Source organism: Phyllopteryx taeniolatus, chromosome 10 (genome assembly GCF_024500385.1).
Source record: "Phyllopteryx taeniolatus isolate TA_2022b chromosome 10, UOR_Ptae_1.2, whole genome shotgun sequence".
Lineage (NCBI taxonomy): Eukaryota > Metazoa > Chordata > Actinopteri > Syngnathiformes > Syngnathidae > Phyllopteryx > Phyllopteryx taeniolatus.
The window spans coordinates 16391479-16404709 of NC_084511.1; the positions used below are offsets into that span (position 1 = coordinate 16391479).

A 13231-nucleotide genomic window follows, 5' to 3' on the forward strand; every position below is an offset into this window, starting at 1 on the left:
AAAAGACCCAACCTTGACTATAAGAGTCTTTGCAATTATAGGCCGGCGTCAAATCCCCCATTTATTTAGAAAATTATTGAAAAAAATTGTAGCAAAGTAGCACAATGATCACATGGCTTCTAGCAACCTATTTGAACTTTTTCAGTCCAGATTCAGGGCAGACCACTCTACTGAAATGGCCCCTGTAAAAGTGACGAATCATCTTTTACTAGCTATGGACTGCGACACCTCATCAAAACAATTATTACTTGATCTTGCCACAGTCTTTGATATTCTCGATCATAGCATACTACTCGAAACATGTATCGGTATTACAGGCTCAGCACTTTCTTGGTTTACAGCTTATCTCGCAGAGGACGCACCGTGTAATCCATGGTAATGGGACCTCTGAGTATTGTCATGTCACTTGCAGAGTCTCAAAAGAATCAGTACTTGGCCCTCTTTTTTTTGTTCTTTTGTATTTATATGTTACCGCTGGCGGTGCGGTGACCGACGGGTTAGCACATCTGCCTCACAGTTCTGAGGACTGGGGTTCAAATCCCGGCCCCGCCTGTGTGGAGTTTGCATGTTGTCCCCGTGCCTGCGTGGGTTTTCTCTGGGTACTCCAGTTTCCTACCACATCCCAAAAACACGCAGGGTAGGTTAATTGAAGACTGTAAATTGCCCGTAGGTGTGAATGTGAGTGCGAATGGTTGTTTGTTTACATGCGCCCTGCGATTGGCTGGCAACCAGTTTAGGGTGTACCCCGCCTCTCGCCCAAAGATAGTAAGGATAGGCTCTATCACGATACCTATACTTGAGTCGCAACACGCTGATCTTTTGGTGACTCTGACAGCCAGGAAGAAGTCTGTAGGCTCTACAGCAGTTTTTATTCAGGCTCATGTACTGTGGAATGCCGTACCTGCGAATATTAGAGCTGCCGCCTCAATAGATATGTTGAAATCGCAATTTAACATCAAGCAAGAATGGGAAAGAATTCCACCTACAAAGCTTAAACAATTAGTGTCCTCAGTTCCCAAACGGTTATTGAATGTTGTTAAAAGAAAAGGTGACGTAACACAGTGGTAAACATAACCCTGTCCCAGCTTTTTTGGAACGTGTTGCAGCCATAAAATTCTAAGTTAATGATTATTTGCTAAAAACAATAATGTTTATCAGTTTGAACATTAAATATCTTGTCTTTGTAGTGTATTCAATTAAATATAGGTCGAACATGATTTGCAAATCATTGTATTCTGTTTTTATTTATGTTTAACACAACGTCCCAACTTCATTGCAATTGGGGTTGTACATGTAGGCATGTTTTACTGCGGCTTGTCCTATCTCTTCCCGGCGCCTCTCCTGTTTGGAGAGGGTCTTGGTGGCGATGAGCGAATCTGAAGCTGATGCAGTATGGATTCTGCTCCGACCAAGTCGTAGGAGATCTGAGGTGGAACACTTCCTTGGATTCATTGCTCTGGAGGATTCTGTGACCAGGCCAGGTCCTGAGGCAGAACTACTTTCCTGAAGGCGCTTCATCTCTTTAAATTGACTGAATTGATTGAATTAATATTGTACAGCACCATACTATGTGATAAATGTTGCCCACTCGACATCCATTACAGCTTGATCCCTCCCCATCTGTGGTCCCTTCTCAAGGTTTCTTTTTTCCCTAAATGGGGTTTTGAGCATTTTCTTGCCTGATTGGGGGGTTTATATTAAGGGATGTCATCAATCTTTGTCAACCGGGGGCCTGTGAAGCCCTTTGAGACTCTTTTGTGATTAAGGGCTATACAAATAAACTTGACTTGACTATGACGGCAACTTTGTCAATGTTTCCTATTTTTGCCACTCTATCTAAAGTTTCTCTATACTGGGGAGATTGAAAAATTTATAACACTGCTCATATTACAGTAACTGATTAGGGCTATAGAGAAAAAAAATGAGCAAACGAAAACGAACTTGAGTCGGTCTACTGTTCTTTCCGTTTCAAGCATAGTTTATCCTTCCGAGCTCAACCTCCAACATGACTGACGAACAAATAACGATCGCTGTTAAAATAGAGAGTATCACAAAAAAGGTAGTATGATGTCTCCAGCTAGTTAAATTTTAGAGTGGCAAGGTACAGAGGTTGTGTACTCCTGTTAATGAACACAGGCTCTTCCGATTGCTTGTTTAGTTTACTGTGGTCTGCAACAATACAGACAAAGAAGAATTGCATATCAACTTCATACTGTATGTCCAATACACATAAGTTTAGGGCACATTGCACAACACTGTACCCAAGCTACACAAATCACTGTATTAAGTAGTTAAACAACTAAACACAAAATCACAAAATAAACAATTGATATTAACATGAAACACATCCATTATACTAGTTAGCATTAGTTATTTGGTTTACAACGGAGTTCCACTCCTACAAATTAGTATGAGCCGGAACGTGTCATATCGCTAACCTACATTAATGAAGCATTAGTCATAATTCGGTGAGACGGTGGACGACTGGTTAGAGCGTCAGCCTCACAGTTCTGAGGACCAGGGTTCAATCCCCGGCCCCGTCTGTGTGGAGTTTGCATGTTCTCCCCGTGCCTGCGTGGGTTTTCTCTGGGCACATCCCAAAAACATGCATTAATTGGAGACTCTTAATTGCCCGTAGGTGTGAATGTGAGTGCGAATGGTTGTTTGTTTGTATGTGCCCTGTGATTGGCTGGCAACCAGTTCAGGGTGTACCCCGCCTCCTGCCCGATGATAGCTGGGATAGGCTCCAGCACTCCCGCGACCCGAGTGAGGAGAAGCGGCTCAGAAAATGGATGGATAGTCATAATTCCAGGAAGGAGGGAAAATTTTCTACAGGGCCATGAAAAAAGTCCATCTCTCGATTAGTGTTGAGGACTAACTACAAGATTATGAGACTATGAGTGTGCAAAGCTTGTTGCTAAACCAAATGAGTATGTTCGACGCTAATAACTACATGTGGTTAAATACAATTACAAGGCGAAGTCAGTCAACTTCAGCTCACAGACAATAGACAAAATTGGTTTCAATAGAGTAATGATTCCACATTCGCCTTCTTGTGAGAAAAAAAGATATAGATAGATAGATAGACCTACTATTAATTGGAAATGCATTATTCCCATTATATCCACAATGAAAGCAACACAAGCAGGAATGCCGAATTCAAGTACTAATATTAAAAATATTAAACAGTATCTGAACAAGTCTTTTTTTTAAATCCATAAATGAAAATATAATAGAATGCCCCATGAGCAAACTCAAGAGAAATGATACAAGTTTTGGCTCAGCCTGGAGCCTACAACGACGACGTCATCCACCCCTCTCTCCCTTTTGAGGCACCTTTCCGGTTGCCAGATTGATTAAAAAACTACTTTTAAGATTTCGACTACGTTTGGTCTGACGAGTATTATTTGGGTTTTTCTTGCTGTTGAACCCAGAAAATGTATAAGTATATGGTTATTAATGACGTTTAATGCTAATTAATGCAGCGTTAGAGCGTTCGACCGAGTCTCAACCGGATGCGTGCTCTTGTACTTCTTGAAAGGGGTTAGGCCAGACGCCTGGCAACCCAACCCAGCCTTTTTCAGCTACATCACGCAGGCCGTCGCGTATCTTTGTCTACGGCGTGTTCGCGCTTTGATTTTAAAAGGTAAGGCATGCGCTTGCTGTTTGGTTACACTTCCTCCAGTGTAACGTTGTAGCTTCTGAGATACGATTATAGCTACCAGTAGGTTATTCAAACGCATTTATTCAGTTAGTTAGCAATGCAAGCCTGGAAGCTAGCGAGTTAGCCTAATGTGGCGCAGGCTGCGAGGGCCGCTTTTGTTCTTCAACCAGGGTGCGGTAGTGTGCACGACCGTAAATTGAATAAACGGGTCCATTATCATTAACTGTTCATGTTATCGCTTCACTCCGTATAACACATGGTTCTAATTTATCACACTTAACGTTGTAGGACGAGGCCCTTAAAATGAATGTAGTAGAGTATCCCCTTTTTGTGAAGTTGCACCAGTCCCTCTGTGAAGCGAAATAACGACAATTGTGGTTGTATACGTGCTACTGTTATGTGATAGCGTTGTGCTTAAAGACCCAGAAGTCGATTGTTGCATTTCAGCACGATTGAATAGTTGTAGTCTTAATACTTCCAAGATGGCGCGAACCACGTCCGTGCATAATTTGAACTGAATGAAAGACTGCGTGTACCTTTGTAGCGACGCATCATCTGACGAAACTCTATAAAGAGTAATCCATTCAAGACGTGTATATTAATTTTGAATCTTCATACCCGGAATAAATAAAGCTCGTTTCTTTAAAGGCTTGTGACCAGATATGGCTGATGAGGGGTATGTTATACGAATCAGGGGTCTCCCCTGGTCCTGTTCTGTCGATGAAGTACAGAGATTTTTCTCAGGTTGGTATTACTTTTTTTTTTTTAATTAAGAAAAACTTCAAATAAAAGTTTGATTGCATGTAAATGAATGTTGACAATGTTGCATTTTTAATTTTAGATTGTAAAATCCTTGGCAATGGGGGTGGCGGCGGCATCCACTTCACCTCCACAAGAGAGGGTCGTCCCAGCGGAGAGGCGTTTGTTGAGCTGGAAGCAGAAGACGACCTCAAGCAAGCCTTGAAGAAGGACAGAGAAACAATGGGGCACAGATATGTGGAGGGTGAGCGTAACTGTTTATACTGGGGATGCGTTCTAGACCCATAAGTGCGACTATACGGAGACTAATTTACATTTTTTGTAATGGTTTTGTCCCTTTCACACACTTTAAATACATGAAACCTTTTAAGAAACCTTTTTAAACTCATAAACATATTTGAAAAAAAAACGTATAAGCATAAAATGTATTGTAAATGCTGTGCAGCAGTGGTTCTCAAGCGTTTTTCACAAAGTAAAACCTCCAAAAATTATTTGCTCTCCCAGTACCACCATGATGACATACAGTAAAAAAAAAAAAAAAAAAAAACAGTGACCCTGTCACAACCGGTACTGGCCCCATGTATTCATGATATAATACAATAAGTTTAAATGATTATTTCATATTTAGTGTCGTTATACTATATTATTTAAGCCTTTTAAGAAAATATTAATATTGTTGATGACTCAAAGAAATTTCACATTGAAATTACAATATATTTAATCCCTGCAACATGTATTACCTAGTATATTACAATAGCTGTGTTCTGCAAAAGAGATTGACAAACTGATCTAAGTCCAGGGATTTTGCTCATCTTGACTCTACGGATAAACGTGAGATTTGCTCAAGCCGTCATCTCCGTGACACATTTATCAATAAACATTCATCCATCAATCCATTTTCTGAGCCGCTTCTCCTCACTAGGATTGCGGGCGTGCTGGAGCCTATCCCAGCTATCATCGGGCAGGAGGCGGGGTACACCCTGAACTGGTTGCCAGCCAATCGCAGCATCAATAAACAGTGGATATGAAAAGTCTTTACACACCCATGTTCAAATGCCAGGTTTTGTGGTGTTAAAAAATGAGACCAAGATGAATCATTTAAAAACCTATTCAACCATTGTGCTCCGTATTCTGTACAACTCATTTAAAAAAAACAATCTTTTTGCAAGGGGAAGTGGCTAATTTAGTTATTTTTTAACTTTCTCTCAGGAATTTGTTTTTTTAAAAATTTATATATGTTATAGGTCACAATGGTGGAAAACGTTTTGAAATGATTTATCTTGGTCATTTTTATTTTATTTTTTTAGATTAAAAACCTGGCATTTGAGTTTCATATAGTTTTCATACAGATATATTAGTCATTGTGCTTTAAGAGATCAACTAGGGAAACTGCGAGCTTACTCTCACTCTCGGCAGGAAACTGCCGACTGTCACTCTCTTGTACCATGGCTTCTTTTTGCTACGACTTCCAAAAAACTGCTATATATGCTGTCTTCTAGTGACATAATACACACAGATGTGTTATCACTGCAACAGACTCAAATAAAGTTAATGGAATAAATGTCCTGCTTGCAGTGGGCCAACCCCATACATCCATGTCCAACCCGTTCAACGGGGGCGTAAATTTGACTTGCCAAGACCAGCAATTATTTTTTTTTAATTTAGTGGACAGGTTAGCACTGCCACTTGTGTAGCCCACCTGTTTGCTAGTTTTTCCTTTGCACATGCCATGTACTCTAAACCCTGTTGGGTACATACAGTACTCACAAATAGGAGTGGAACGGTTCACAAAATCCAAGGTTTGGTTGTTATCTCGATTTTGTGGTGACGGTTTTCCGTTCGGTATATATTATTGAAAATTGTGCATGTTATGAAATGAACGAAACACATGCGGACCGTCGACCCGAACTGTTTTGACGGTTTTCAAGAACCGTTCCATCCCTCCTCACAAATGATTGTTTAACATGCTGAAAATCGACCTTCACACTGTAACAGTAATTGTACTCATCCGCCGCTGGCTGTTTTGCGTTCCGTCTTTAAGTTGTAACTACTGTAGTTGATTCATTCCGTAGTCATACTGGCCGATAGGAACATTGAAACTAAAATGCGTGTGAAACGCTTCCTTGGTTTCTTGTGGCTCTTGAGAAACGTTCTGCATCTATGAGAAACAATTCTAGACAAGAAAAATTGTGACAAAAAGACCAAATGGAGTTGGCAACCACGGATTTATTTATGAAAGTCGTACTGGCCCGCACAATGTATCGTTTGAGCATTGTCATGCATGTGCTGATAATAGTCACATTGCAGGGTCCTGCGTGATTTATTTTTTATTTTTTTTTGTATACAGTCAATCAACTGTGAAATTAATGTGACCAGCAGAGGGACCTGGTTGGACATGCTATTAAGTTTAGTGGTGATGTTAGGTAAATTATAACCCATCAAACAACATACACGGAGCAGCCCAGAGTGTTATATAGTATTTTTTGTTTTGTATGATAACTATTAATGAGCAGATGGGGAAACAATTGCACTCCTGCATTTACTGTCTCTTCAGAAAGTGACAAACAAATGCACGTCGCAAAAGATTACACTTTGGTGAAGGGGGGAGAGCCACGGCATTTAAGGGACAAACTTAAGGTGTATGCAATGTGTTTTGCTTAAACAAATGCACTCAAATATAGAAATACTAATAGTGTTAAAACGTGTGAAAAATAGCATCCATCCGTCCATTTTTCCATACCGCTTATCCTCACTTTAGGAATGTCTGAATGACTATCGTATAACTGGGCATGAAAAGAAATGATTTTAACTTTGTGTCTGGCTGGACTGTTGCTCAATACTACAGTGCGTTTTAAATTAGACTTTACACTGATTTTATCGGGCTGATCGGTATCAGCTGATATTTAGCATTTTATGCTGATCGACTTTAATGTCATAATTCACCGATCCGATCAATTACGTCATTGATCGGCTCTGCAAAAGACATTTACTCTGCGTCGCCATCCTGCACAGTATATTTGAATCCAAAAGCTAGTTTATTTTTAGCTTTGTCACGTGTCTGACATAGTATTGGAAATATCTGACAGCCAATAAAGGTTATTTTAAAAAAACAAAACGTCGGCGGTGTGGAACAGACAACACGTAATGCCCCGCATCAGACTACAAGATAAATTTGCTCTTTCACAGTCAGACTACTGCAATAAAATGTTGTATTCTGATACCGCGGCATCACATTTTTTACGATCATTGGGCTTTATCTTGTCAACTCAAATGCGACCGGATACACTCGTTACTGTGGTGATGACAAGAAGAGTGGATCGCGCCGACAATTATTATAAGGACTAAGGGGGGGGGGGGGGGGGGGGGGAATGTGTGTTGGTGGTCACCGGTGCTGAGGAGAGGACGTTTGTTTAAGGCTTGCTTGAGGTATGTTCACATACTTTTAATATGATGCGGCTCGCAAGCAGGCAACAAAACGTTATGTAGCCTAGCAAGTGAGTGGTATCATGAACGGTTGTGCCTAAACATGCCGCCGTTCTGTCGAATCATGCTCTAAAGTTTCGGTGTGGGTGAAGTATTTAATTACAGTAAGTTAGCACCCATTATTTCTGTCATGTAATGTTGGTTTGACCTGACTGATTAGAATACACGATTTGACTAGAGCAGTAATTTCCAAACTCTATGGTGCCAATGAACATATTTTACAATTGAAAAATCTCACGGCACACCAACAAACAAAAAGTGGATACATTAATTACTGTATTTACTTCATGAGCTCTAATATAGGACCATTTGTTCTGACTGACACTAGGCCTCACTGGCATAAATAGAGGAACAAAGATACATTGTTTATTGTAAATATGTTTTTGCAATTAAGTACACAAGTATATACAGTAAATGAACAGGTCATTTAAATAGACACATTCTCCATCTTGTGATCAGTTATCGGTTTTTTAAACTCTGATCGGACCCAGAAATCCTGATCGTGTAAAGCCTAGTTTAAATACAGATAGACTTCATACAAATGACTTTGGTGCTCTACTTGGCATAGTTTTTCTATCAAGGGAAAAAGAGAAATGTGCTGGTTATCCTGTAAGTTTTAACACTGCGATATATTTTGCAGGGTTAAAGAATATTGCAATGTCATTTCCAATATCTTGCAGCCCTATTTTCAATACTGTGCACTATTAATAATAATTACCCAAAATTTTTTAAAAAATTGCTGTGCTGGCAGTTGCAGTCCAAAACAAAATGTGATATCGAGGGGTTGCGAAACATGACCCGTATATAGTAGGGAAACACTGTATTGGCATTTTTTGCACAAATTACAATATGATTGTGTTTGTTTTAATTGTCATGTGTTAAAACAGTGTTTAAATCAAACAATGTGGAGATGGATTGGGTCATGAAGCACACTGGTCCAAATTGTCCAGAGACAGCAGGAGATGGGCTTGTGCGATTACGAGGCCTCCCCTTTGGTTGCAGCAAAGAGGAGATCGTCCAGTTTTTCTCAGGTAGGGAGTTTTCTTCATTTGTGACTTTAATTTTGATCTACCACCCAGTCTTCCTTTATTGTTTCCGTTCTTATAGACTCTGAGAAATGAATGTTTTATAATTACAAACCCCTCTGACTCGGTCATAATTATATCAATCTTGTTGATTATATTTTTATTTTTTTAAACCAATAACAATGATTAATGATCCCTGAAAGAAGCTAGGAATAATTTACAGCTTTGCTTTTTGGTCAAGACCATGAATGTGCCATACAAACGAGAGATGTGCCGGTACCACTTTTTTTTTCTTATTGCACGTATCCCCCTTACATTGCCTACCATTTTGTTTACCACCATTAACAACTAACGGTGATATTATATTATTAGTTTTTCAGTTTTAGAGCTGCAGCAATTAACTGAATAATCTATTTACAATTGAGTACTAAATTGTCAACTCTTTTGATTGATTTTGGTTTGAGTTTTTTATTTTTTTAAATCACTAAATTCTCAGATTACATCTTAAATGTGAATATTTTCCACTTTTGTTTATATTGCTGTCACAGTATATTGAATATCGTTTAGTTTGTGGTCAAAACAAGACATTTGAGGACATCACCTTGAGGTTTTAGAAAAACAGTTTTCAACAATTATTTGACCAACTCATCAAGAAAATAGACAGATTAATTGATGATGAAAATTATCACTAGTTGCAGCTCTACTCATTTTATTTCAGTAAAGCAAAAGAAAAGTATTAAGAGCAAAAGTCGACCAAAGTTGGTGTCTGTCCCGCTCCATACACTCTGACCATAAATAACCATCATTAATTTATCAAGCTACAGAGGTGCAGCTACTATACAAAGTCAGTCAACCATGGTGTGTAGGATCAGAAATCGACACGACCTTCAATTTTACAGCAAAACCGTTCCATTATCTGTTGTCTGAAGAGAATCAAATCATTTTAACCGTATTAATCAGTGTACCGGCACATCCCCAATGTGATAATCCAGGGGTTACCAACCTTTTTGGTACTGATTTAAAGCAAAGGGCCGCCAGTTTGCACACTTCTGAAATAGGAAATTTTCTCAAATTACCTTTTAATTATGTTGTTACTAATTAATGATACTCTTCTTTGTGAATACACTGGTCATGTTAATGATTACTCATTATCAACAATGATTTTAAAAGGTAGGGAACAGATGCTACAAACACATGCTACACTTAATTTCCATAAATATGGATACCCATGTGTACCATGTTGATGACCCCTGTGATTATTTTTTTCCTTCCTTAGCCCCCCATGTCTAATCTTGTTTTTAATAATAGTCATGGATCGCAGAGAATAACCGCTTTGCTCGCTTTCTTAGACTAAATCTCATTGACTTTAAAGTCGTACCTTTAGTCACGGTCTTTGCACAGTGACCCCATCCCATTTTCTTCCACTTTGGCTTTAAAAAGCCTTTGATTGAATGGGTAAATGATGAAGTAACACGGAATGGGTCAAGAGTAATTTGAATTCATGTCACCCACCAGATCGTCTGTGCCCTTCTCCATACCTCTACCGATTCCTCTACTCTCATTTATTATTTTTTTGATCCCCCAAAATCCAACGCTTGTTTTATTTTTTTTCCGTGGCCGGTTAACAACTCGACTGGTATGTGTGATGATGTATAGTATTCCATAAGTTTTCTCTCTCTCTCTCTCTTAGAGACATTTCTTTCTGTGATTGGGCATGTGATTTAATATGTTCCCCGCTGGGGTTATCTGTCCTTGGGTTGAAGGGTTGGAAATCGTGCCAAATGGGATAACATTGCCGGTGGACATCCAGGGGAGGAGTACGGGGGAGGCCTTCGTGCAGTTTGCTTCACAGGATATAGCTGAAAAGGCTCTAAAGAAACACAAGGAAAGAATAGGGCACAGGTGGGGATGGTTGGTTGGTTGGCTGGAAACATTGCTTTTCTTATGGTGTGCACCCTCAACATGAACTCACTGACACTGTCATTTTTGCTACAATCACACTAACCTGTATGCCAGATCCTACAATGCAACACATTCATTGTTCCATGGAAACATATGATGTGTAAAATAAACTTGAGCACATTCACAAATTATGGAAACAAATGGTATGTCAGTACAGGTTTATATTGGTAAGGATAATCCCTGGTGGTGCATCAGAGGCCAACTGTGCACGAGGACACGGAGCCCACCTCCACAGGTAATGCTTAATGAGCTTCAGAAAGCTGGAGCACTTGACCCTGCTAATAAGAAGACAATGGCTTTCAGGGCATCTGATTTTGAGATCTCTAAATAAATCCAGGTAACCATAAAAGTGAAAGGCCATTTTCAATTTGGCAAACTTTTGTTTGCAGTTAAACTTGTTCTATTAACATGGACTAAACAAAATACTATATTACTGTGACAGGCTACACCAAGACAGTTTCTACATTAACAAACCCCAAACAAACCTTTCCTCATTCCCTCACCATGGCATTTCTATGTACATAGGTACATTGAGATCTTCAAGAGTAGCCGTGCTGAGGTGAGAACCCATTATGAGCCCCAGCGGAAGCCCATGGGCATGCAGAGACCGAGCCCTTACGACCGGCCTTCTGGTGGGCGTGGCTACAACATAATGAACCGGGCGGGCTCCTACGATCGAATGCGCCGCGGAGGCTACGGAGGTGGTGTGTCGGGTGGACGAAGAGCTGAAATCAGATTTGGTGATGTATTGTTGCAGCATTCTCTCAATGCCAACAAGGCACCCTAGTGGTAATCCGATTAGAAATAATTCCTCCTAAAATGGGTTGTTGATTACATATTCAGGCGTTTCGGATGGCCGGTACAACGACAGCGGCTCATCCTTCCAGAGCACAACAGGCCATTGTGTTCACATGAGGGGCCTACCTTACAGAGCCACTGAATCAGACATCTACATTGTAAGACTGAGTTGACTTTGTGAGCCTTCATTAGATCACTCAAAGTGCTTCTGTCCCCGTCTCTTTTGAGAATGTACTTTTTTTAAAAACACTTTTCATTTGCATCTGGCAGTTCTTCTCCCCACTGAATCCAGTGCGGGTTCACATTGAGGTTGGCCCCGACGGCAGGGTGACCGGCGAGGCCGATGTTGAGTTTGCAACACATGAGGACGCAGTGGCCGCCATGTCCAAAGACAAAGCCAACATGCGTGAGTTTGACAAAAGTGACACTGATAACAATAACACATTGAAACGTTCCTTTGTCTTTTTCGCTGGCCCTCAGAGCACCGCTATGTTGAGCTGTTCTTAAACTCAACAGCAGGTGGCAGTAATGGCGCCTACAGCAGCCAGATGATGGGGGGTGAGTATGACTCATAGTCTTCTAACTTGAGTGGTTAAACACAACTGAATATAAATGTTCGTTCATGTTTTTGCTCACAGGGAGCCAGTCGTCTTACAGTAGTGGCCAGCTGAGCTCAGGCTATTCTGGTGGATACAGCAGCCAAGGAAACATGGGTGGCTACAGTGATTATAGTGAGTGCCATGGCATTTGCCCTGAATTCCAAATAACTTCATTAGTGTTGATCACCTTGGAACTGTGGGGTCCTATATTGTGTATTTTCCTCTTTCTTGTTAGGTAACCAGAGTGGAATGGGAAGCAGTTACTATGGTGGTGGTGGAGGCAGTAGCAGAAGCTCCATGAATGGACTTGGTGGGGGGTGGGGAATGTAATCTTCTTTCCTTTTTTTTTTTTTTTTTTTTTTTTACCATTGTTGTACCGTTTTGTTAGGATTTGTTTTAACTCAGCATTTTGCTCCAATGACCGGAAATCTCTCACCCGTAAACATGGTAATGGTCAAGATGGGGTTTTGAACGTGTTGAAGGGTCGGCTTTGTAATTTTTTTAGTGTATGGTCCTGAGATGGAATAGAAATTTGCTATCACAGTTGTCACCCACTCCTCTGTTTGTCAGTTCACAGGACAAGGATGCTCCATTTCCAATACCAGAATTGTTTTTGTTCTCCACACACCCAAATTGAAATAGTGTTGCTTGTTTAAAACATTTTGTATGTCAGAGTGCATGAACAAATCTGTTTTCGACCTTATTTCAATTTTTATAACAATGCTTTGTTTAATTTACTGTGGTCAAGGTAAATCAAAATTCCGCATTGACATTTGCAGCATGTTAAGATGTGACCAGTTAAAAGGCACTTTTTCTTGACTGGAACCATCGGGAGCAACTTAATCTGAAATCAGTTGTCATGACCTCCTGTCTTCTGCCTCTAATGCTGTTTATATTTTCTGTGAGCAAAGTGAATAAACTAGTTGGACTGTCATGAAAAC

The 13231-nt window shown here is 40.1% G+C and overlaps 1 protein-coding gene across 1 annotated transcript; it reads left to right on the top strand.

Moving 5' to 3' along the window:
• The first annotated feature begins 3358 nt into the window (after positions 1–3358).
• On the top strand, positions 3359–13230 carry LOC133484539 (heterogeneous nuclear ribonucleoprotein H-like). The gene is made up of 11 exons (XM_061787293.1): positions 3359–3646; positions 4313–4408; positions 4506–4667; positions 8794–8937; positions 10695–10833; positions 11419–11633; positions 11737–11849; positions 11962–12097; positions 12172–12249; positions 12330–12422; positions 12526–13230. Exons 2-11 carry the CDS (start codon positions 4327–4329, stop codon positions 12618–12620), a joined length of 1257 nt encoding a protein of 418 aa, XP_061643277.1. The 5' UTR covers positions 3359–3646; positions 4313–4326; the 3' UTR covers positions 12621–13230.
• Position 13231: the final 1 nt, after the last annotated feature.

Coding starts and splice junctions, on each gene's coding strand:
- LOC133484539 (XM_061787293.1), top strand. CDS start 4,327: ATGGCTGATGAGGGGTATGTTATACGAATCAGGGGTCTCCCCTGGTCC. Junction 4,668..8,793: donor GGGGCACAGATATGTGGAGG/GTGAGCGTAACT, acceptor GTGTTAAAACAG/TGTTTAAATCAAACAATGTG. Junction 11,634..11,736: donor AAGAGCTGAAATCAGATTTG/GTGATGTATTGT, acceptor TTACATATTCAG/GCGTTTCGGATGGCCGGTAC.